Source organism: Oncorhynchus masou, unplaced genomic scaffold (genome assembly GCF_036934945.1).
Source record: "Oncorhynchus masou masou isolate Uvic2021 unplaced genomic scaffold, UVic_Omas_1.1 unplaced_scaffold_761, whole genome shotgun sequence".
Taxonomy (NCBI): Eukaryota; Metazoa; Chordata; class Actinopteri; order Salmoniformes; family Salmonidae; genus Oncorhynchus; species Oncorhynchus masou.
Window position 1 is genome coordinate 285,497 of NW_027014076.1, and position 23,708 is coordinate 309,204.

At 42.9% G+C, this 23,708-nt stretch overlaps 1 protein-coding gene across 1 annotated transcript in view; it reads left to right on the forward strand.

The window, feature by feature from the left end:
• Positions 1-23,708, forward strand: part of LOC135537389 (MHC class II transactivator-like) — a 77,155-nt gene that overhangs the window by 25,490 nt on the left and 27,957 nt on the right. The window contains 4 exon segments of the mRNA XM_064963567.1: positions 18,881-18,934; positions 19,154-19,195; positions 19,459-19,527; positions 21,986-22,360. Of these exon segments, the coding sequence (XP_064819639.1) occupies positions 18,881-18,934; positions 19,154-19,195; positions 19,459-19,527; positions 21,986-22,360 (540 nt within the window).

Here is a 23,708-nt window from a genome sequence, read left to right on the forward strand (position 1 = left end):
TGGACTAACACAGAGATATAGTTACCCTGGACTAAACACTGATCTACAGAGATATAGTTACCCTGGACTAAACACTGATCTACAGAGATATAGTTACCCTGGACTAAACACTGATCTACAGAGATATAGTTACCCTGGACTAACACAGAGATATAGTTACCCTGGACTAAACACTGATCTACAGAGATATAGTTACCCTGGACTAACACAGAGATATAGTTACCCTGGACTAAACACTGATCAACAGAGATATAGTTACCCTGGACTAAACACTGATCTACAGAGATATAGTTACCCTGGACTAACACAGAGATATAGTTACCCTGGACTAACACAGAGATATAGTTACCCTGGACTAACACAGAGATATAGTTACCCTGGACTAACACAGAGATATAGTTACCCTGGACTAACACAGAGATATACCCTGGACTAACACAGAGATATAGTTACCCTGGACTAACACAGAGATATAGTTACCCTGGACTAACTCAGAGATATAGTTACCCTGGACTAAACACTGATCTACACAGAGATATAGTTACCCTGGACTAACACAGAGATATAGTTACCCTGGACTAAACACTGATCTACAGAGATATAGTTACCCTGGACTAAACACTGATCAACAGAGATATAGTTACCCTGGACTAAACACTGATCTACAGAGATATAGTTACCCTGGACTAAACACTGATCTACAGAGATATAGTTACCCTGGACTAACACAGAGATATAGTTACCCTGGACTAAACACTGATCTACAGAGATATAGTTACCCTGGACTAAACACTGATCTACATAGATATAGTTACCCTGGACTAACACAGAGATATAGTTACCCTGGACTAAACACTGATCTACAGAGATATAGTTACCCTGGACTAACACAGAGATATAGTTACCCTGGACTAAACACTGATCTACAGAGATATAGTTACCCTGGACTAACACAGAGATATAGTTACCCTGGACTAAACACTGATCTACAGAGATATAGTTACCCTGGACTAAACACTGATCTACAGAGATATAGTTACCCTGGACTAACACAGAGATATAGTTACCCTGGACTAACACAGAGATATAGTTACCCTGGACTAAACACTGATCTACAGAGATATAGTTACCCTGGACTAACACAGAGATATAGTTACCCTGGACTAACACAGAGATATAGTTACCCTGGACTAAACACTGATCTACAGAGATATAGTTACCCTGGACTAACACAGAGATATAGTTACCCTGGACTAACACAGAGATATAGTTACCCTGGACTAAACACTGATCAGAGATATAGTTACCCTGGACTAAACACTGATCTACAGAGATATAGTTACCCTGGACTAAACACTGATCTACAGAGATATAGTTACCCTGGACTAAACACTGATCTACAGAGATATAGTTACCCTGGACTAAACACTGATCTACAGAGATATAGTTACCCTGGACTAACACAGAGATATAGTTACCCTGGACTAAACACTGATCTACAGAGATATAGTTACCCTGGACTAACACAGAGATATAGTTACCCTGGACTAACACAGAGATATAGTTACCCTGGACTAAACACTGATCTACAGAGATATAGTTACCCTGGACTAAACACTGATCTACAGAGATATAGTTACCCTGGACTAACACAGAGATATAGTTACCCTGGACTAAACACTGATCTACAGAGATATAGTTACCCTGGACTAACACAGAGATATAGTTACCCTGGACTAAACACTGATCTACAGAGATATAGTTACCCTGGACTAACACAGAGATATAGTTACCCTGGACTAACACAGAGATATAGTTACCCTGGACTAAACACTGATCTACAGAGATATAGTTACCCTGGACTAACACAGAGATATAGTTACCCTGGACTAAACACTGATCTACAGAGATATAGTTACCCTGGACTAAACACAGAGATATAGTTACTAACACAGAGATATAGTTACCCTGGACTAAACACTGATCTACAGAGATATAGTTACCCTGGACTAAACACTGATCTACAGAGATATAGTTACCCTGGACTAAACACTGATCTACAGAGATATAGTTACCCTGGACTAACACAGAGATATAGACCCTGGACTAACACAGAGATATAGTTACCCTGGACTAAACACTGATCTACAGAGATATAGTTACCCTGGACTAAACACTGATCTACAGAGATATAGTTACCCTGGACTAACACAGATATAGTTACCCTGGACTAAACACTGATCTACAGAGATATAGTTACCCTGGACTAACACAGAGATATAGACCCTGGACTAACACAGAGATATAGTTACCCTGGACTAAACACCCCCTGGACTAAACACTGATCTACAGAGATATAGTTACCCTGGACTAACACAGAGATATAGTTACCCTGGACTAAACACTGATCTACAGAGATATAGTTACCCTGGACTAAACACTGATCTACAGAGATATAGTTACCCTGGACTAAACACTGATCTACAGAGATATAGTTACCCTGGACTAAACACTGATCTACAGAGATATAGTTACCCTGGACTAAACACTGATCTACAGAGATATAGTTACCCTGGACTAACACAGAGATATAGTTACCCTGGACTAACACAGAGATATAGTTACCCTGGACTAAACACTGATCTACATAGATATAGTTACCCTGGACTAACACAGAGATATAGTTACCCTGGACTAAACACTGATCTACAGAGATATAGTTACCCTGGACTAACACAGAGATATAGTTACCCTGGACTAAACACTGATCTACAGAGATATAGTTACCCTGGACTAACACAGAGATATAGTTACCCTGGACTAAACACTGATCTACAGAGATATAGTTACCCTGGACTAAACACTGATCTACAGAGATATAGTTACCCTGGACTAACACAGAGATATAGTTACCCTGGACTAAACACTGATCTACAGAGATATAGTTACCCTGGACTAAACACTGATCTACAGAGATATAGTTACCCTGGACTAACACAGAGATATAGTTACCCTGGACTAAACACTGATCTACAGAGATATAGTTACCCTGGACTAAACACTGATCTACAGAGATATAGACTAACACAGAGATATAGTTACCCTGGACTAACACAGAGATATAGTTACCCTGGACTAAACACTGATCTACAGAGATATAGTTACCCTGGACTAAACACTGATCTACAGAGATATAGTTACCCTGGACTAACACAGAGATATAGTTACCCTGGACTAAACACTGATCTACAGAGATATAGTTACCCTGGACTAAACACTGATCTACATAGATATAGTTACCCTGGACTAAACACTGATCTACAGAGATATAGTTACCCTGGACTAAACACTGATCTACAGAGATATAGTTACCCTGGACTAAACACTGATCTACAGAGATATAGTTACCCTGGACTAAACACTGATCTACAGAGATATAGTTACCCTGGACTAACACAGAGATATAGTTACCCTGGACTAACACAGAGATATAGTTACCCTGGACTAAACACTGATCTACAGAGATATAGTTACCCTGGACTAAACACTGATCTACAGAGATATAGTTACCCTGGACTAACACAGAGATATAGTTACCCTGGACTAAACACTGATCTACAGAGATATAGTTACCCTGGACTAAACACTGATCTACAGAGATATAGTTACCCTGGACTAACACAGAGATATAGTTACCCTGGACTAACACAGAGATATAGTTACCCTGGACTAAACACTGATCTACAGAGATATAGTTACCCTGGACTAAACACTGATCTACAGAGATATAGTTACCCTGGACTAACACAGAGATATAGTTACCCTGGACTAAACACTGATCTACAGAGATATAGTTACCCTGGACTAACACAGAGATATAGTTACCCTGGACTAAACACTGATCTACAGAGATATAGTTACCCTGGACTAACACAGAGATATAGTTACCCTGGACTAAACACTGATCTACAGAGATATAGTTACCCTGGACTAAACACTGATCTACAGAGATATAGTTACCCTGGACTAACACAGAGATATACCCTGGACTAACACAGAGATATAGTTACCCTGGACTAAACACTGATCTACAGAGATATAGTTACCCTGGACTAAACACTGATCTACAGAGATATAGTTACCCTGGACTAACACAGAGATATAGTTACCCTGGACTAACACAGAGATATAGTTACCCTGGACTAAACACTGATCACTGATCTAGAGATATAGTTACCCTGGACTAACACAGAGATATAGTTACCCTGGACTAACACAGAGATATAGTTACCCTGGACTAAACACTGATCTACAGAGATATAGTTACCCTGGACTAAACACTGATCTACATAGATATAGTTACCCTGGACTAAACACTGATCTACAGAGATATAGTTACCCTGGACTAACACAGAGATATAGTTACCCTGGACTAAACACTGATCTACAGAGATATAGTTACCCTGGACTAACACAGAGATATAGTTACCCTGGACTAACACAGAGATATAGTTACCCTGGACTAAACACTGATCTACAGAGATATAGTTACCCTGGACTAAACACTGATCTACAGAGATATAGTTACCCTGGACTAACACAGAGATATACACCCTGGACTAACACAGAGATATAGTTACCCTGGACTAAACACTGATCTACAGAGATATAGTTACCCTGGACTAAACACTGATCTAGAGATATAGTTACCCTGGACTAAACATATAGTTACCCTGGACAAACACTGATCTACAGATATAGTTACCCTGGACTAACACAGAGATATAGTTACCCTGGACTAAACACTGATCTACAGAGATATAGTTACCCTGGACTTAGATATAGTTACCCTGGACTAACACAGAGATATAGTTACCCTGGACTAAACACTGATCTACAGAGATATAGTTACCCTGGACTAAACACTGATCTACAGAGATATAGTTACCCTGGACTAACACAGAGATATAGTTACCCTGGACTAAACACTGATCTACAGAGATATAGTTACCCTGGACTAACACAGAGATATAGTTACCCTGGACTAACACAGAGATATAGTTACCCTGGACTAAACACTGATCTACATAGATATAGTTACCCTGGACTAAACACTGATCTACAGAGATATATTACCCTGGACTAACACAGAGATATAGTTACCCTGGACTAAACACTGATCTACAGAGATATAGTTACCCTGGACTAAACACAGAGATATAGTTACCCTGGACTAACACAGAGATATAGTTACCCTGGACTAAACACTGATCTACAGAGATATAGTTACCCTGGACTAAACACTGATCTACAGAGATATAGTTACCCTGGACTAACACAGAGATATAGTTACCCTGGACTAAACACTGATCTACAGAGATATAGTTACCCTGGACTAACACAGAGATATAGTTACCCTGGACTAACACAGAGATATAGTTACCCTGGACTAAACACTGATCTACAGAGATATAGTTACCCTGGACTAACACAGAGATATAGTTACCCTGGACTAACACAGAGATATAGTTACCCTGGACTAACACAGAGATATAGTTACCCTGGACTAAACACTGATCTACAGAGATATAGTTACCCTGGACTAAACACTGATCTACAGAGATATAGTTACCCTGGACTAACACAGAGATATAGTTACCCTGGACTAACACAGAGATATAGTTACCCTGGACTAAACACTGTTCTACAGAGATATAGTTACCCTGGACTAAACACTGATCTACATAGATATAGTTACCCTGGACTAACACAGAGATATAGTTACCCTGGACTAAACACTGATCTACAGAGATATAGTTACCCTGGACTAACACAGAGATATAGTTACCCTGGACTAAACACTGATCTACATAGATATAGTTACCCTGGACTAACACAGAGATATAGTTACCCTGGACTAAACACTGATCTACAGAGATATAGTTACCCTGGACTAAACACTGATCTACAGAGATATAGTTACCCTGGACTAAACACTGATCTACAGAGATATAGTTACCCTGGACTAACACAGAGATATAGTTACCCTGGACTAACACAGAGATATAGTTACCCTGGACTAAACACTGATCTACAGAGATATAGTTACCCTGGACTAACACAGAGATATAGTTACCCTGGACTAACACAGAGATATAGTTACCCTGGACTAACACAGAGATATAGTTACCCTGGACTAAACACTGATCTACAGAGATATAGTTACCCTGGACTAACACAGAGATATAGTTACCCTGGACTAACACAGAGATATAGTTACCCTGGACTAAACACTGATCTACAGAGATATAGTTACCCTGGACTAAACACTGATCTACAGAGATATAGTTACCCTGGACTAACACAGAGATATAGTTACCCTGGACTAACACAGAGATATAGTTACCCTGGACTAAACACTGATCTACAGAGATATAGTTACCCTGGACTAACACAGAGATATAGTTACCCTGGACTAACACAGAGATATAGTTACCCTGGACTAAACACTGATCTACAGAGATATAGTTACCCTGGACTAACACAGAGATATAGTTACCCTGGACTAAACACTGATCTACAGAGATATAGTTACCCTGGACTAAACACTGATCTACAGAGATATAGTTACCCTGGACTAAACACTGATCTACAGAGATATAGTTACCCTGGACTAAACACTGATCTACAGAGATATAGTTACCCTGGACTAAACACTGATCTACAGAGATATAGTTACCCTGGACTAACACAGAGATATAGTTACCCTGGACTAAACACTGACAGAGATATAGTTACCCTGGACTAACACAGAGATATAGTTACCCTGGACTAAACACATCTACAGAGATATAGTTACCCTGGACTAAACACTGATCTACAGAGATATAGTTACCCTGGACTAACACAGAGATATAGTTACCCTGGACTAACACAGAGATATAGTTACCCTGGACTAAACACTGATCTACAGAGATATAGTTACCCTGGACTAAACACTGATCTACAGAGATATAGTTACCCTGGACTAACACAGAGATATAGTTACCCTGGACTAACACAGAGATATAGTTACCCTGGACTAAACACTGATCTACAGAGATATAGTTACCCTGGACTAAACACTGATCTACAGAGATATAGTTACCCTGGACTAACACAGAGATATAGTTACCCTGGACTAAACACTGATCTACAGAGATATAGTTACCCTGGACTAAACACTGATCTACAGAGATATAGTTACCCTGGACTAACACAGAGATATAGTTACCCTGGACTAACACAGAGATATAGTTACCCTGGACTAAACACTGATCTACAGAGATATAGTTACCCTGGACTAAACACTGATCTACAGAGATATAGTTACCCTGGACTAAACACTGATCTACAGAGATATAGTTACCCTGGACTAACACAGAGATATAGTTACCCTGGACTAACACAGAGATATAGTTACCCTGGACTAACACAGAGATATAGTTACCCTGGACTAAACACTGATCTACAGAGATATAGTTACCCTGGACTAACACAGAGATATAGTTACCCTGGACTAAACACTGATCTACAGAGATATAGTTACCCTGGACTAAACACAGAGATATAGTTACCCTGGACTAAACACTGATCTACAGAGATATAGTTACCCTGGACTAAGTTACACTAAACACTGATCTACAGAGATATAGTTACCCTGGACTAAACAGAGATATAGTTACCCTGGACTAACACAGAGATATAGTTACCCTGGACTAAACACAGAGATATAGTTACCCTGGACTAAACACATCTACAGAGATATAGTTACCCTGGACTAACACAGAGATATAGTTACCCTGGACTAACACAGAGATATAGTTACCCTGGACTAAACACTGATCTACAGAGATATAGTTACCCTGGACTAAACACTGATCTACAGAGATATAGTTACCCTGGACTAACACAGAGATATAGTTACCCTGGACTAAACACTGATCTACAGAGATATAGTTACCCTGGACTAAACACTGATCTACAGAGATATAGTTACCCTGGACTAAACACTGATCTACAGAGATATAGTTACCCTGGACTAACACAGAGATATAGTTACCCTGGACTAAACACTGATCTACAGAGATATAGTTACCCTGGACTAACACAGAGATATAGTTACCCTGGACTAAACACTGATCTACAGAGATATAGTTACCCTGGACTAAACACTGATCTACAGAGATATAGTTACCCTGGACTAACACAGAGATATAGTTACCCTGGACTAAACACTGATCTACAGAGATATAGTTACCCTGGACTAAACACTGATCTACATAGATATAGTTACCCTGGACTAAACACTGATCTACAGAGATATAGTTACCCTGGACTAACAGAGATATAGTTACCCTGGACTAACACAGAGATATAGTTACCCTGGACTAAACACTGATCTACAGAGATATAGTTACCCTGGACTAAACACTGATCTACAGAGATATAGTTACCCTGGACTAAACACTGATCTACAGAGATATAGTTACCCTGGACTAACACAGAGATATAGTTACCCTGGACTAACACAGAGATATAGTTACCCTGGACTAAACACTGATCTACAGAGATATAGTTACCCTGGACTAACACAGAGATATAGTTACCCTGGACTAAACACTGATCTACAGAGATATAGTTACCCTGGACTAAACACTGATCTACAGAGATATAGTTACCCTGGACTAACACAGAGATATAGTTACCCTGGACTAAACACTGATCTACAGAGATATAGTTACCCTGGACTAAACACTGATCTACAGAGATATAGTTACCCTGGACTAACACAGAGATATAGTTACCCTGGACTAAACACTGATCTACAGAGATATAGCCCTGGACTAACCTGGACTAACACAGAGATATAGTTACCCTGGACTAAACACTGATCTACAGAGATATAGTTACCCTGGACTAAACACTGATCTACAGAGATATAGTTACCCTGGACTAACACAGAGATATAGTTACCCTGGACTAAACACTGATCTACAGAGATATAGTTACCCTGGACTAAACACTGATCTACAGAGATATAGTTACCCTGGACTAACACAGAGATATAGTTACCCTGGACTAAACACTGATCTACAGAGATATAGTTACCCTGGACTAAACACTGATCTACAGAGATATAGTTACCCTGGACTAAACACTGATCTACAGAGATATAGTTACCCTGGACTAACACAGAGATATAGTTACCCTGGACTAAACACTGATCTACAGAGATATAGTTACCCTGGACTAAACACTGATCTACAGAGATATAGTTACCCTGGACTAAACACTGATCTACAGAGATATAGTTACCCTGGACTAAACACTGATCTACAGAGATATAGTTACCCTGGACTAAACACTGATCTACAGAGATATAGTTACCCTGGACTAACACAGAGATATAGTTACCCTGGACTAAACACTGATCTACAGAGATATAGTTACCCTGGACTAAACACTGATCTACAGAGATATAGTTACCCTGGACTAACACAGAGATATAGTTACCCTGGACTAAACACTGATCAACAGAGATATAGTTACCCTGGACTAAACACTGATCTACAGAGATATAGTTACCCTGGACTAACACAGAGATATAGTTACCCTGGACTAAACACTGATCTACAGAGATATAGTTACCCTGGACTAACACAGAGATATAGTTACCCTGGACTAACACAGAGATATAGTTACCCTGGACTAAACACTGATCAACAGAGATATAGTTACCCTGGACTAAACACTGATCTACAGAGATATAGTTACCCTGGACTAACACAGAGATATAGTTACCCTGGACTAAACACTGTTCTACATAGATATAGTTACCCTGGACTAACACAGAGATATAGTTACCCTGGACTAAACACTGATCTACAGAGATATAGTTACCCTGGACTAAACACTGATCTACAGAGATATAGTTACCCTGGACTAACACAGAGATATAGTTACCCTGGACTAAACACTGATCTACAGAGATATAGTTACCCTGGACTAAACACTGATCTACAGAGATATAGTTACCCTGGACTAACACAGAGATATAGTTACCCTGGACTAACACAGAGATATAGTTACCCTGGACTAACACAGAGATATAGTTACCCTGGACTAACACAGAGATATAGTTACCCTGGACTAAACACTGATCTACAGAGATATAGTTACCCTGGACTAAACACTGATCTACAGAGATATAGTTACCCTGGACTAAACACTGATCTACAGAGATATAGTTACCCTGGACTAAACACTGATCTACATAGATATAGTTACCCTGGACTAAACACTGTTCTACATAGATATAGTTACCCTGGACTAACACAGAGATATAGTTACCCTGGACTAAACACTGATCTACAGAGATATAGTTACCCTGGACTAACACAGAGATATAGTTACCCTGGACTAACACAGAGATATAGTTACCCTGGACTAAACACTGATCTACAGAGATATAGTTACCCTGGACTAACACAGAGATATAGTTACCCTGGACTAACACAGAGATATAGTTACCCTGGACTAAACACTGATCTACAGAGATATAGTTACCCTGGACTAACACAGAGATATAGTTACCCTGGACTAAACACTGATCTACAGAGATATAGTTACCCTGGACTAACACAGAGATATAGTTACCCTGGACTAAACACTGTTCTACATAGATATAGTTACCCTGGACTAACACAGAGATATAGTTACCCTGGACTAACACAGAGATATAGTTACCCTGGACTAACACAGAGATATAGTTACCCTGGACTAACACAGAGATATAGTTACCCTGGACTAACACAGAGATATAGTTACCCTGGACTAAACACTGATCTACAGAGATATAGTTACCCTGGACTAACACAGAGATATAGTTACCCTGGACTAAACACTGATCTACAGAGATATAGTTACCCTGGACTAACACAGAGATATAGTTACCCTGGACTAAACACTGATCTACAGAGATATAGTTACCCTGGACTAACACAGAGATATAGTTACCCTGGACTAAACACTGATCTACAGAGATATAGTTACCCTGGACTAAACACTGATCTACAGAGATATAGTTACCCTGGACTAAACACTGATCTACAGAGATATAGTTACCCTGGACTAAACACTGATCTACATAGATATAGTTACCCTGGACTAAACACTGATCTACAGAGATATAGTTACCCTGGACTAAACACTGATCTACAGAGATATAGTTACCCTGGACTAAACACTGATCTACAGAGATATAGTTACCCTGGACTAAACACTGATCTACAGAGATATAGTTACCCTGGACTAAACACTGATCTACAGAGATATAGTTACCCTGGACTAACACAGAGATATAGTTACCCTGGACTAAACACTGATCTACAGAGATATAGTTACCCTGGACTAAACACTGATCTACAGAGATATAGTTACCCTGGACTAACACAGAGATATAGTTACCCTGGACTAAACACTGATCTACAGAGATATAGTTACCCTGGACTAAACACTGATCTACAGAGATATAGTTACCCTGGACTAAACACTGATCTACAGAGATATAGTTACCCTGGACTAACACAGAGATATAGTTACCCTGGACTAAACACTGATCTACAGAGATATAGTTACCCTGGACTAACACAGAGATATAGTTACCCTGGACTAACACAGAGATATAGTTACCCTGGACTAAACACTGATCTACAGAGATATAGTTACCCTGGACTAACACAGAGATATAGTTACCCTGGACTAAACACTGATCTACAGAGATATAGTTACCCTGGACTAACACAGAGATATAGTTACCCTGGACTAACACAGAGATATAGTTACCCTGGACTAAACACTGATCTACAGAGATATAGTTACCCTGGACTAAACACTGATCTACAGAGATATAGTTACCCTGGACTAACACAGAGATATAGTTACCCTGGACTAACACAGAGATATAGTTACCCTGGACTAAACACTGATCTACAGAGATATAGTTACCCTGGACTAACACAGAGATATAGTTACCCTGGACTAACACAGAGATATAGTTACCCTGGACTAAACACTGATCTACAGATATATAGTTACCCTGGACTAAACACTGATCTACAGAGATATAGTTACCCTGGACTAACACAGAGATATAGTTACCCTGGACTAACACAGAGATATAGTTACCCTGGACTAAACACTGATCTACAGAGATATAGTTACCCTGGACTAACACAGAGATATAGTTACCCTGGACTAAACACTGATCTACAGAGATATAGTTACCCTGGACTAAACACTGATCTACAGAGATATAGTTACCCTGGACTAACACAGAGATATAGTTACCCTGGACTAAACACTGATCTACAGAGATATAGTTACCCTGGACTAACACAGAGATATAGTTACCCTGGACTAAACACTGATCTACATAGATATAGTTACCCTGGACTAAACACTGATCTACAGAGATATAGTTACCCTGGACTAACACAGAGATATAGTTACCCTGGACTAAACACTGATCTACAGAGATATAGTTACCCTGGACTAACACAGAGATATAGTTACCCTGGACTAACACAGAGATATAGTTACCCTGGACTAAACACTGATCTACAGAGATATAGTTACCCTGGACTAAACACTGTTCTACAGAGATATAGTTACCCTGGACTAAACACTGATCTACAGAGATATAGTTACCCTGGACTAACACAGAGATATAGTTACCCTGGACTAAACACTGATCTACAGAGATATAGTTACCCTGGACTAAACACTGTTCTACAGAGATATAGTTACCCTGGACTAAACACTGATCTACAGAGATATAGTTACCCTGGACTAACACAGAGATATAGTTACCCTGGACTAAACACTGATCTACAGAGATATAGTTACCCTGGACTAACACAGAGATATAGTTACCCTGGACTAAACACTGATCTACAGAGATATAGTTACCCTGGACTAACACAGAGATATAGTTACCCTGGACTAAACACTGATCTACAGAGATATAGTTACCCTGGACTAAACACTGATCTACAGAGATATAGTTACCCTGGACTAGCCTGTTATCTCTGTTAGCTCTGTTAGCTCTGTTAGCCCTGTGAGCTCTGTTAGCCCTGTTAGCCCTGTTAGCTCTGTTAGCCCTGTTAGCCTTGTTAGCTATGTTACCCTGTTAGCTTTGTTAGCTTTGTTAGCTCTGTTAGCTCTGTTAACATCTTATCTATGTTACCCAACTATTCTGATTCATCCCCAACACCTGTTAGCCTTGTTAGCTGTCCCCAGAGCAGGTTTGTTCTGAAGGATTCGTTGCCATTACCTAAAGGGTGAACCACTTTTGTGGTACCAGTCATCCTGAATTTAACTCAAGAGTTGACTAAAGTTATCTTGGTAGTTTATAGGACTCAGGTAACCGTGCAACAATTACCTTGGTAGTTATAGAGCTCAGGTAACCGTGCAACAATTGCCTTGGTAGTTTATAGGACTCAGGTAACCGTGCAACAATTGCCTTGGTAGTTTATAGGACTCAGGTAACCGTGCAACAATTACCTTGGTAGTTATAGAGCTCAGGTAGTTCCGTATGGATAGCACACACACACACACACACACACACACACACACACACACACACACACACACACACACACACACACACACACACACACACACACACACACACACACACACACACACACACACACCACAGGAGGTTGATGGCACTTTAATTTGGGAGGACGGGGTTGTGGTAATGGCTGGGGAGGACGAGGTGGAATGGTATCAAACACTTGGTTTCCATGGTTTCCATGGTTTGTGTCAGGACCCGGTTACGAACCTGGGTCTCCGGAGTGAGAAACAGTAACTTAACCAACTGAGCCACGAATAGTCAGCAGAACCCAGAAGATGAGGCAGACACAGCAGTACTTAAGACGGTGTATTTAATAAAGTAAAAAGGAGAAGTCCTTCAATACAAAATGGCAAATCCAAAAGGTGGTAGGAATAGCACAAAAAGCCTCAAGAGATACTCAAAAACCAAAACAGAATTCCACAAGAGCATCCACCGGAATCGACAAGAATACACAGAACACTAGGGCTGGGTGCTAACATACAAACACAGAGCACAGAACTGAGGGAAACTAAGGGTTTAAATACAATCAGGGGAAACGAGGCACAGGTGCAAATAATAATGGGGAACAAGGGAAAAAACATAAGGTCAAAAAGCACAATGGGGGCATCTAGTGACCAAAACCCGGAACAACCCTGGCCAAATCCTGACAGTTTGATGCCATTCCATTCGCTCCGTTCCAGCCATTGTTATGAGCCGTCCTCCAATCAGCAGCAGTCCCCCCGAAACACTGTTCTATAAAGGGGAACAGTTCATTACAAAACGTTTAGTTCCACATATCTCTCACACACACACACGCACACACACACACACACACACACACACACACACACACACACACACACACACACACACACACACACACACACACACACACACATACTGTTAACCCCTGCAGCCAAACCCTGTCCTATAAAGTGAACTGTTCTTCTATAGAGGACATAGTGTTGATGAAGGGACATGATTAGAGGACGTTAAGTCCCTCAACTCTGTACCGTAACACTCTATTCCTCCTCCAGTAATCCACCTTCCTGTCTCCCTGTCCCAATATTCCTCCTCCTCCTCTATTCCTCCTCTTCCTCTATTCCTCCTGATAAATCCACCTTCCTGTCGCCCTGTCCCAATATTCCTCTTCTCCCTTCTATTCCTCCTCTTCCTCTATTCCTCCTGATAAATCCACCTTCATGTCTCCCTGTCCCAATATTCCTCTTCCTCTATTCCTCCTGATAAATCCACCTTCCTGTCTCCCTGTCCCAATATTCCTCTTCTCCCTTCTATTCCTCCTCCAGTAATCCACCTTCATGTCTCCCTGTCCCAATATTCCTCTTCCTCCTCTATTCCTCCTCCAGAAATCCACCTTCCTGTCTCCCTGTCCCAATATTCCTCTTCTCCCTTCTATTCCTCCTCTTCCTCTATTCCTCCTGATAAATCCACCTTCCTGTCTCCCTGTCCCACTATTCTTCTTCCTCCTCTATTCCTCCTCCTCCTCTATTCCTCCTGATAAATCCACCTTCCTGTCTCCCTGTCCCACTATTCTTCTTCCTCCTCTATTCCTCCTCCTCCTCTATTCCTCCTGATAAATCCACCTTCCTGTCTCCCTGTCCCAATATTCCTCTTCCTCCTCTATTCCTCCTCCAGAAATCCACCTTCCTGTCTCCCTGTCCCAATATTCCTCTTCTCCCTTCTATTCCTCCTCTTCCTCTATTCCTCCTGATAAATCCACCTTCCTGTCTCCCTGTCCCACTATTCCTCTTCTCCCTTCTATTCCTCCTCCAGTAATCCACCTTCATGTCTCCCTGTCCCAATATTCCTCTTCCTCCTCTATTCCTCCTCCAGAAATCCACCTTCCTGTCTCCCTGTCCCAATATTCCTCTTCTCCCTTCTATTCCTCCTCTTCCTCTATTCCTCCTGATAAATCCACCTTCCTGTCTCCCTGTCCCACTATTCTTCTTCCTCCTCTATTCCTCCTCCTCCTCTATTCCTCCTGATAAATCCACCTTCCTGTCTCCCTGTCCCACTATTCTTCTTCCTCCTCTATTCCTCCTCCTCCTCTATTCCTCCTGATAAATCCACCTTCCTGTCTCCCTGTCCCAATATTCCTCTTCCTCCTCTATTCCTCCTCCAGAAATCCACCTTCCTGTCTCCCTGTCCCAATATTCCTCTTCTCCCTTCTATTCCTCCTCTTCCTCTATTCCTCCTGATAAATCCACCTTCCTGTCTCCCTGTCCCACTATTCCTCTTCTCCCTTCTATTCCTCCTCCAGTAATCCACCTTCCTGTCTCCCTGTCCCACTATTCTTCTTCCTCCTCTATTCCTCCTCTTCCTCTATTCCTCCTGATAAATCCACCTTCCTGTCTCCCTGTCCCAATATTCCTCTTCCTCCTCTATTCCTCCTGATAAATCCACCTTCCTGTCTCCCTGTCCCAATATTCCTCTTCCTCCTCTATTCCTCCTGATAAATCCACTTTCCTGTCTCCCTGTCCCAATATTCCTCTTCCTCCTCTATTCCTCCTGATAAATCCACTTTCCTGTCTCCCTGTCCCAATATTCCTCTTCCTCCTCTATTCCTCCTGATAAATCCACTTTCCTGTCTCCCTGTCCCAATATTCCTCTTCCTCCTCTATTCCTCCTCCAGTAATCCACCTTCCTGTCTCCCTGTCCCAATATTCCTCTTCCTCCTCTATTCCTCCTCCAGTAATCCACCTTCCTGTCTCCCTGTCCCACTATTCTTCTTCCTCCTCTATTCCTCCTCTTCCTCTATTCCTCCTGATAAATCCACCTTCCTGTCTCCCTGTCCCAATATTCCTCTTCCTCCTCTATTCCTCCTCTTCCTCTATTCCTCCTGATAAATCCACCTTCCTGTCTCCCTTTCCCAATATTCCTCTTCTCAGAACCAGGGAAGGCGATTGGCTGTTTAGTCAGAACCAGGGAAGGTGATTGGCTGTTTAGTCAGAACCAGGGAAGGTGATTGGCTGTTTAGTCAGAACCAGGGAAGGTGATTGGCTGTTTAGTCACAGCCGGGAAGGTGATTGGCTGTTTAGTCAGAACCAGGGAAGGTGATTGGCTGTTTAGTCAGAACCAGGGAAGATGATTGGCTGTTTAGTCACAGCCAGGGAAGGTGATTGGCTGTTTAGTCAGAACCAGGGAAGGTGATTGGCTGTTTAGTCAGAACCAGGGAAGGTGATTGGCTGTTTAGTCAGAACCAGGGAAGATGATTGGCTGTTTAGTCAGAACCAGGGAAGATGATTGGCTGTTTAGTCACAGCCAGGGAAGGTGATTGGATGTTTAGTCAGAACCAGGGAAGGTGATTGGCTGTTTAATCAGAACCAGGGAAGTCGATTGGCTGTTTAGTCAGAACCAGGGAAGGTGATTGGCTGTTTAGTCAGAACCAGGGATGGTGATTGGCTGTTTAGTCAGAACCAGGAAAGGTGATTGTCTGTTTAGTCAGAACCAGGGAAGGCGATTGGCTGTTTAGTCAGAACCAGGGAAGGTGATTGTCTGTTTAGTCAGAACCAGGGAAGGTGATTGGCTGTTTAGTCAGAACCAGGGAAGGTGATTGTCTGTTTAGTCAGAACCAGGGAAGGTGATTGGCTGTTTAGTCAGAACCAGGGAAGGTGATTGTCTGTTTAGTCAGAACCAGGGAAGGTGATTGGCTGTTTAGTCAGAACCAGGGAAGGTGATTGTCTGTTTAGTCAGAACCAGGGAAGGTGATTGGCTGTTTAGTCAGAACCAGGGAAGGTGATTGGCTGTTTAGTCAGAACCAGGGAAGGTGATTGGCTGTTTAGTCAGAACCAGGGAAGGTGATTGGCTGTTTAGTCAGAACCAGGGAAGGTGATTGGCTGTTTAGTCAGAACCAGGGAAGGTGATTGGCTGTTTAGTCAGAACCAGGGAAGGTGATTGGCTGTTTAGTCAGAACCAGGGAAGGTGATTGGCTGTTTAGTCAGAACCAGGGAAGGTGATTGGCTGTTTAGTCAGAACCAGGGAAGGTGATTGGCTGTTTAGTCAGAACCAGGGAAGGTGATTGGCTGTTTAGTCAGAACCAGGGAAGGTGATTGGCTGTTTAGTCAGAACCAGGGAAGGTGATTGGCTGTTTAGTCAGAACCAGGGAAGGTGATTGGCTGTTTAATCAGAACCAGGGAAGGTGATTGGCTGTTTAGTCAGAACCAGGGAAGGTGATTGGCTGTTTAGTCAGAACCAGGGAAGGTGATTGGCTGTTTAGTCAGAACCAGGAAAGGTGATTGTCTGTTTAGTCAGAACCAGGGAAGGCGATTGGCTGTTTAGTCAGAACCAGGGAAGGTGATTGTCTGTTTAGTCAGAACCAGGGAAGGTGATTGGCTGTTTAGTCAGAACCAGGGAAGGTGATTGTCTGTTTAGTCAGAACCAGGGAAGGTGATTGGCTGTTTAGTCAGAACCAGGGAAGGTGATTGTCTGTTTAGTCAGAACCAGGGAAGGTGATTGGCTGTTTAGTCAGAACCAGGGAAGGTGATTGTCTGTTTAGTCAGAACCAGGGAAGGTGATTGGCTGTTTAGTCAGAACCAGGGAAGGTGATTGTCTGTTTAGTCAGAACCAGGGAAGGTGATTGGCTGTTTAGTCAGAACCAGGGAAGGTGATTGGCTGTTTAGTCAGAACCAGGGAAGATGATTGGCTGTTTAGTCAGAACCAGGGAAGGTGATTGGCTGTTTAGTCAGAACCAGGGAAGGTGATTGGCTGTTTAGTCAGAACCAGGGAAGGTGATTGGCTGTTTAGTCAGAACCAGGGAAGGTGATTGGCTGTTTAGTCAGAACCAGGGAAGGTGATTGTCTGTTTAGTCAGAACCAGGGAAGGTGATTGGCTGTTTAGTCAGAACCAGGGAAGGTGATTGTCTGTTTAGTCAGAACCAGGGAAGGTGATTGTCTGTTTAGTCAGAACCAGGGAAGGTGATTGGCTGTTTAGTCAGAACCAGGGAAGGTGATTGGCTGTTTAGTCAGAACCAGGGAAGTCGATTGGCTGTTTAGTCAGAACCAGGGAAGGTGATTGGCTGTTTAGTCAGAACCAGGGATGGTGATTGGCTGTTTAGTCAGAACCAGGAAAGGTGATTGTCTGTTTAGTCAGAACCAGGGAAGGCGATTGGCTGTTTAGTCAGAACCAGGGAAGGTGATTGGCTGTTTAGTCAGAACCAGGGAAGGTGATTGGCTGTTTGACTGTTTTCTTCCTGTTTCTCAGAATTAGACCTGGATGGCATTCTGGAACACGAGGATTTTCCTTTTGACTTCAATGGTAAGTTACACACACACACGCACACACGCGCACACGCACGCGTACACACACACACACACGCACACGCGCATGCGCACGCACACGCCCACGCCCACGCCCACACACACACACACACACACACACACACACACACACACACACACACACACACACACACACACACACGCACACACGCAGTGACTGGCTGATTGACTCAAAGCATTTTTCTCTCCGTTTCAGATGCGCTGTTTGACCTGGACTTTAATGTGGACATACAAACTGGTAAGGAGTTTAGAACAGGTGCTTCTAGTCGTTGTGTTGCTATGATGCCGTCTGTCTGTTCTCGTGGTTGTGTTGCTATGATGCCGTCTGTCTGTTCTAGTGGTTGTGTTTCTATACCCGGTGACGCCATCTGTCTGTTCTAGTGGTTGTGTTTCTATACCCGGTGACGCCGTCTGTCTGTTCTAGCGGTTGTGTTTCTATACCCGGTGATGCCAGGTCCCAGGGTCAACTCTCTCACTTCCTCTGTCTGGTGTGGTGTGTAGGTGAGGTTGCCATACCGACAGCTGTGGCCGAGCCAGGCGACCAGAAACAGAACTGCAAGACACAGAGAGGTAAACGCGCCTCATTCAGATATAAAAGGCTTGGCGTATTAAAGACTTTAATAAACTTGTTGTTGCTGCTTGACTCATTATTATTATTATTATTATTATTATTATTATTTTTTTAAATGGCTTCCTCACCATCTTAAATAAACATGCCCCATTCAAGAAAGTTAGAACCAAGAACAGATATAGCCTTTGGTTCCCTCCAAACCTGACTGCCCTTAACCAGCACAAAAAACATCCTATGGCGTTCTGCACTCGCACCCCCGTGATATGCAGCAGTTCAGGGAAGTTAGAAACCAATATACACAGGCAGTTAGAGAAGCCAAGGCTCTTTCAAGCAGAAATTTGCTTCCTGAAACACTAACTCAAAAAAAATTCTGGGACACTGTAAAGTCCATGGAGAACAAGAACACCTCCTTCCAGCTGCCCACTGCTCTGAAGATAGGAAACACAGTCACCACTGATAAATCCACCATAATTGAGAATTTCAATAAGCATTTTTCTACGGCTGGCCATGCTTTCCACCTGGCTACTCCTACCCCGGTCAACAACACTGCACCCCCCACAGCAACTCGCCCAAGCCTTCCCCATTTCTCCTTCTCCCAAATCCAGTCAGCTGATGTTCTGAAAGAGCTGCAAAATCTGGACCCCTACAAATCAGCCGGGCTAGACAATCTGGACCATTTCTTTCAAAAATTATCAGCTGAAATTGTTGCCACCCCTATTACTAGCCTGTTCAACCTCTCTTTCGTGTCGTCTGAGTTTCCCAAAGATTGGAAAGCAGCCGCGGACATCCCCCTCTTCAAAGGGGGAGACACTCTTGACCCAAACTGCTACAGACCTATATCTATCCTGCCCTGCCTTTCTAAGGTCTTCTAAAGCCAAGTTAATAAACAGATTACCAACCATTTTGAATCCCACCATACCTTCTCCGCTATGCAATCTGGTTTCAGAGCTGGTCATGGGTGCACCTCAGCCACGCTCAAAGTCCTAAACATTATCATAACCGCCATCGATAAGAGACAATACTGTGCAGCCTTATTCATTGATCTGGCCAAGGCTTTCCACTCTGTCAATCACCACATCCTCATCGGCAGACTGGACAGCCTTGGTTTTTCAAATGACTGCCTCGCCTGGTTCACCAACTACTTCTCTGATAGAGTTCAGTGTGTCAAATCGGAGGGAATGTTGTCCGGGCCTCTGGCAGTCTCTATGGGGGTGCCACAGGGTTCAATTCTTGGGCCAACTCTCTTCTCTATATACATCAATGATGTCGCTCTTGCTGCTGGTGAGTCTCTGATCCACCTCTACGCAGACGACACCATTCTGTATACTTCTGGCCCTTCTTTGGACACTGTGTTAACTAACCTCCAGACGAGCTTCAATGCCATACAACACTCCTTCCGGACTCATATTAAACATCTCCAATCCAAAATTAAATCTAGAATCTAGAATTGGCTTCATATTTCGTAAAAAAGCATCCTTCACTCATGCTGCCAAACATACCCTCGTAAAACTGACCATCCTACCAATCCTTGACGAAAGTCGTCAAGACCTGAAAAAACTGCTGTTCACAAATGCTCTCCATCCAACCTCACTGAGCTCGAGCTGTTTTGCAAGGAGGAATGGGAAAAAATTTCAGTCTCTCAATGTGCAAAACTGATAGAGACATACCCCAAGCGACTTACAGCAGTAATCGCAGCAAAAGGTGGCGCTACAAAGTATTAACTTAAGGGGGCTGAATAATTTTGCACGCCCAATTTTTCAGTTTTTGATTTGTTAAAAAAGTTTGAAATATCCAATAAATGTCGTTCCACTTCATGATTGTGTCCCACTTGTTGTTGATTCTTCACAAAAAAATACAGTTTTATATCTTTATGTTTGAAGCCTGAAATGTGGCAAAAGGTCGCGAAGTTCAAGGGGGCCGAATACTTTCGCAAGGCACTGTATTGTATTTACTTTGCCACCATGGCCTTTTTTTGCCTTTACCTCCCTTATCTCACCTCATTTGCTCACATCGTATATAGACTTGTTTATACTGTATTATTGACTGTATGTTTGTTTTACTCCTTGTGTAACTCTGTGTCGTTGTGTGTCGAACTGCTTTGCTTTATCTTGGCCAGGTCGCAATTGTCAATGAGAACCTGTTCTCTACTTACCTACCTGGTTAAATAAAGGTGTTCTCTACTTACCTACCTGGTTAAATAAAGGTGTTCTCTACTTACCTACCTACCTGGTTAAATAAAGGTGTTCTCTACTTACCTACTTACCTGGTTAAATAAAGGTGAAATAAAACAAAAAATAAAAATAATTAATAAAGACTTAAATAAGCTGTTGTTTCTGCTTGGCTGTGGCAGAAGCCTGCACTCACAACGGCCCTCTCATATAGAGGTATGACGTCAGCAACAGTTGGTTGATTGGTTGATTGAAACAACAGTGTCCTCTTTGATGTTGTCCCTGACAGAGCTTGGTGACGGACAGAGGAAGAGAGAGACAGAGCCTGGTGACAGACAGAGGAAGATGGCATCGACAGAGGCTGGTGACGGAAGGAGGAAGAGGGGATCGACAGAGCCTGTGGACAGAAGGAGGAAGAGGAGAGCGACAGAGCCTGTGGACGGAAGGAGGAAGAGGAGAGCGACAGAGCCTGTGGACGGAAGGAGGAAGAGGAGAGCGACAGAGCCTGTGGACGGACAGAGGAAGATGGGATCGACAGAGCCTGTGGACAGAAGGAGGAAGAGGAGAGCGACAGAGCCTGTGGACGGAAGGAGGAAGAGGAGAGCGACAGAGCCTGTGGACGGACAGAGGAAGAGAGAGACTCAGACAGACTCTCCCATCAGAGGTAAGAACCAACTCTGTTTCTACCTTCTCTCTTATCCCTGTATTGTACACTCCTTCAATCTCTCTTATCCCTGTAGTGTACACTCCTTCACTCTCTCTTATCCCTGTAGTGTACACTCCTTCACTCTCTCTTATCCCTGTAGTGTACACTCCATCACTCTCTCACTCCATCACTATCCCTGAAGTGTACACTCCTTCACTCTCTCTTATCAAGGGAAGTGTACACTCCATCACTCTCTCTTATCCCTGTAGTGTACACTCCTTCACTCTCTCTTATCCCTGTAGTGTACACTCCATCACTCTCTCTTATCCCTGTAGTGTACACTCCTTCACTCTCTCTTATCCCTGGAGTGTACACTCCATCACTCTCCCTTATCCCTGTAGTGTACACTCCTTCACTCTCTCTTATCAAGGGAAGTGTACACTCCATCACTCTCTCTTATCCCTGTAGTGTACACTCCTTCACTCTCTCTTATCCCTGTAGTGTACACTCCATCACTCTCCCTTATCCCTGTAGTGTACACTCCATCACTCTCCCTTATCCCTGTAGTGTACACTCCATCACTCTCTCTTATCCCTGTAGTGTACACTCCATCACTCTCTCTTATCCCTGTAGTGTACACTCCTTCACTCTCCCTTATCCCTGTAGTGTACACTCCATCACTCTCTCTTATCCCTGTAGTGTACACTCCTTCACTCTCTCTTATCCCTGTAGTGTGCACACTCTGACCAAACCAAAATAAAAAGTCTCTCGAAGGTCAGGGAAGACAGTACCCCACCCAAAGGTGCGGACTCCGGCCGCAAAACCTGAACCTATAGGGGAGGGTCTGGGTGGGCATCTATCCGCAGTGGCGTCTGTGGTGCGGGACGTAGACCCCGATCCACCTCTGGCACACCCCATTTTGGTGGCGCCTCTGGTGCGGGGACCCTCGCCGCCCCGACTGTCTTTACTTCAGGTCCTCTACAGTGAGGTAGTGTGGCTGAGAGACTGGTCTAAAGGACCGTGGGGTTCAGTTCCTCTACAGTGAGGTAGTGTGGCTGAGAGACTGGTCTAAAGGACCGTGGGGTTCAGGTCCTCTACAGTGAGGTAGTGTGGCTGAGAGACTGGTCTAAAGGACCGTGGGGTTCAGGTCCTCTACAGTGAGGTAGTGTGGCAGAGAGACTGGTCTAAAGGACCGTGGGGTTCAGTTCCTCTACAGTGAGGTAGTGTGGCTGAGAGACTGGTCTAAAGGACCGTGGGGTTCAGTTCCTCTACAGTGAGGTAGTGTGGCTGAGAGACTGGTATAAAGGACCGTGGGGTTCAGGTCCTCTACAGTGAGGTAGTGTGGCTGAGAGACTGGTCTAAAGGA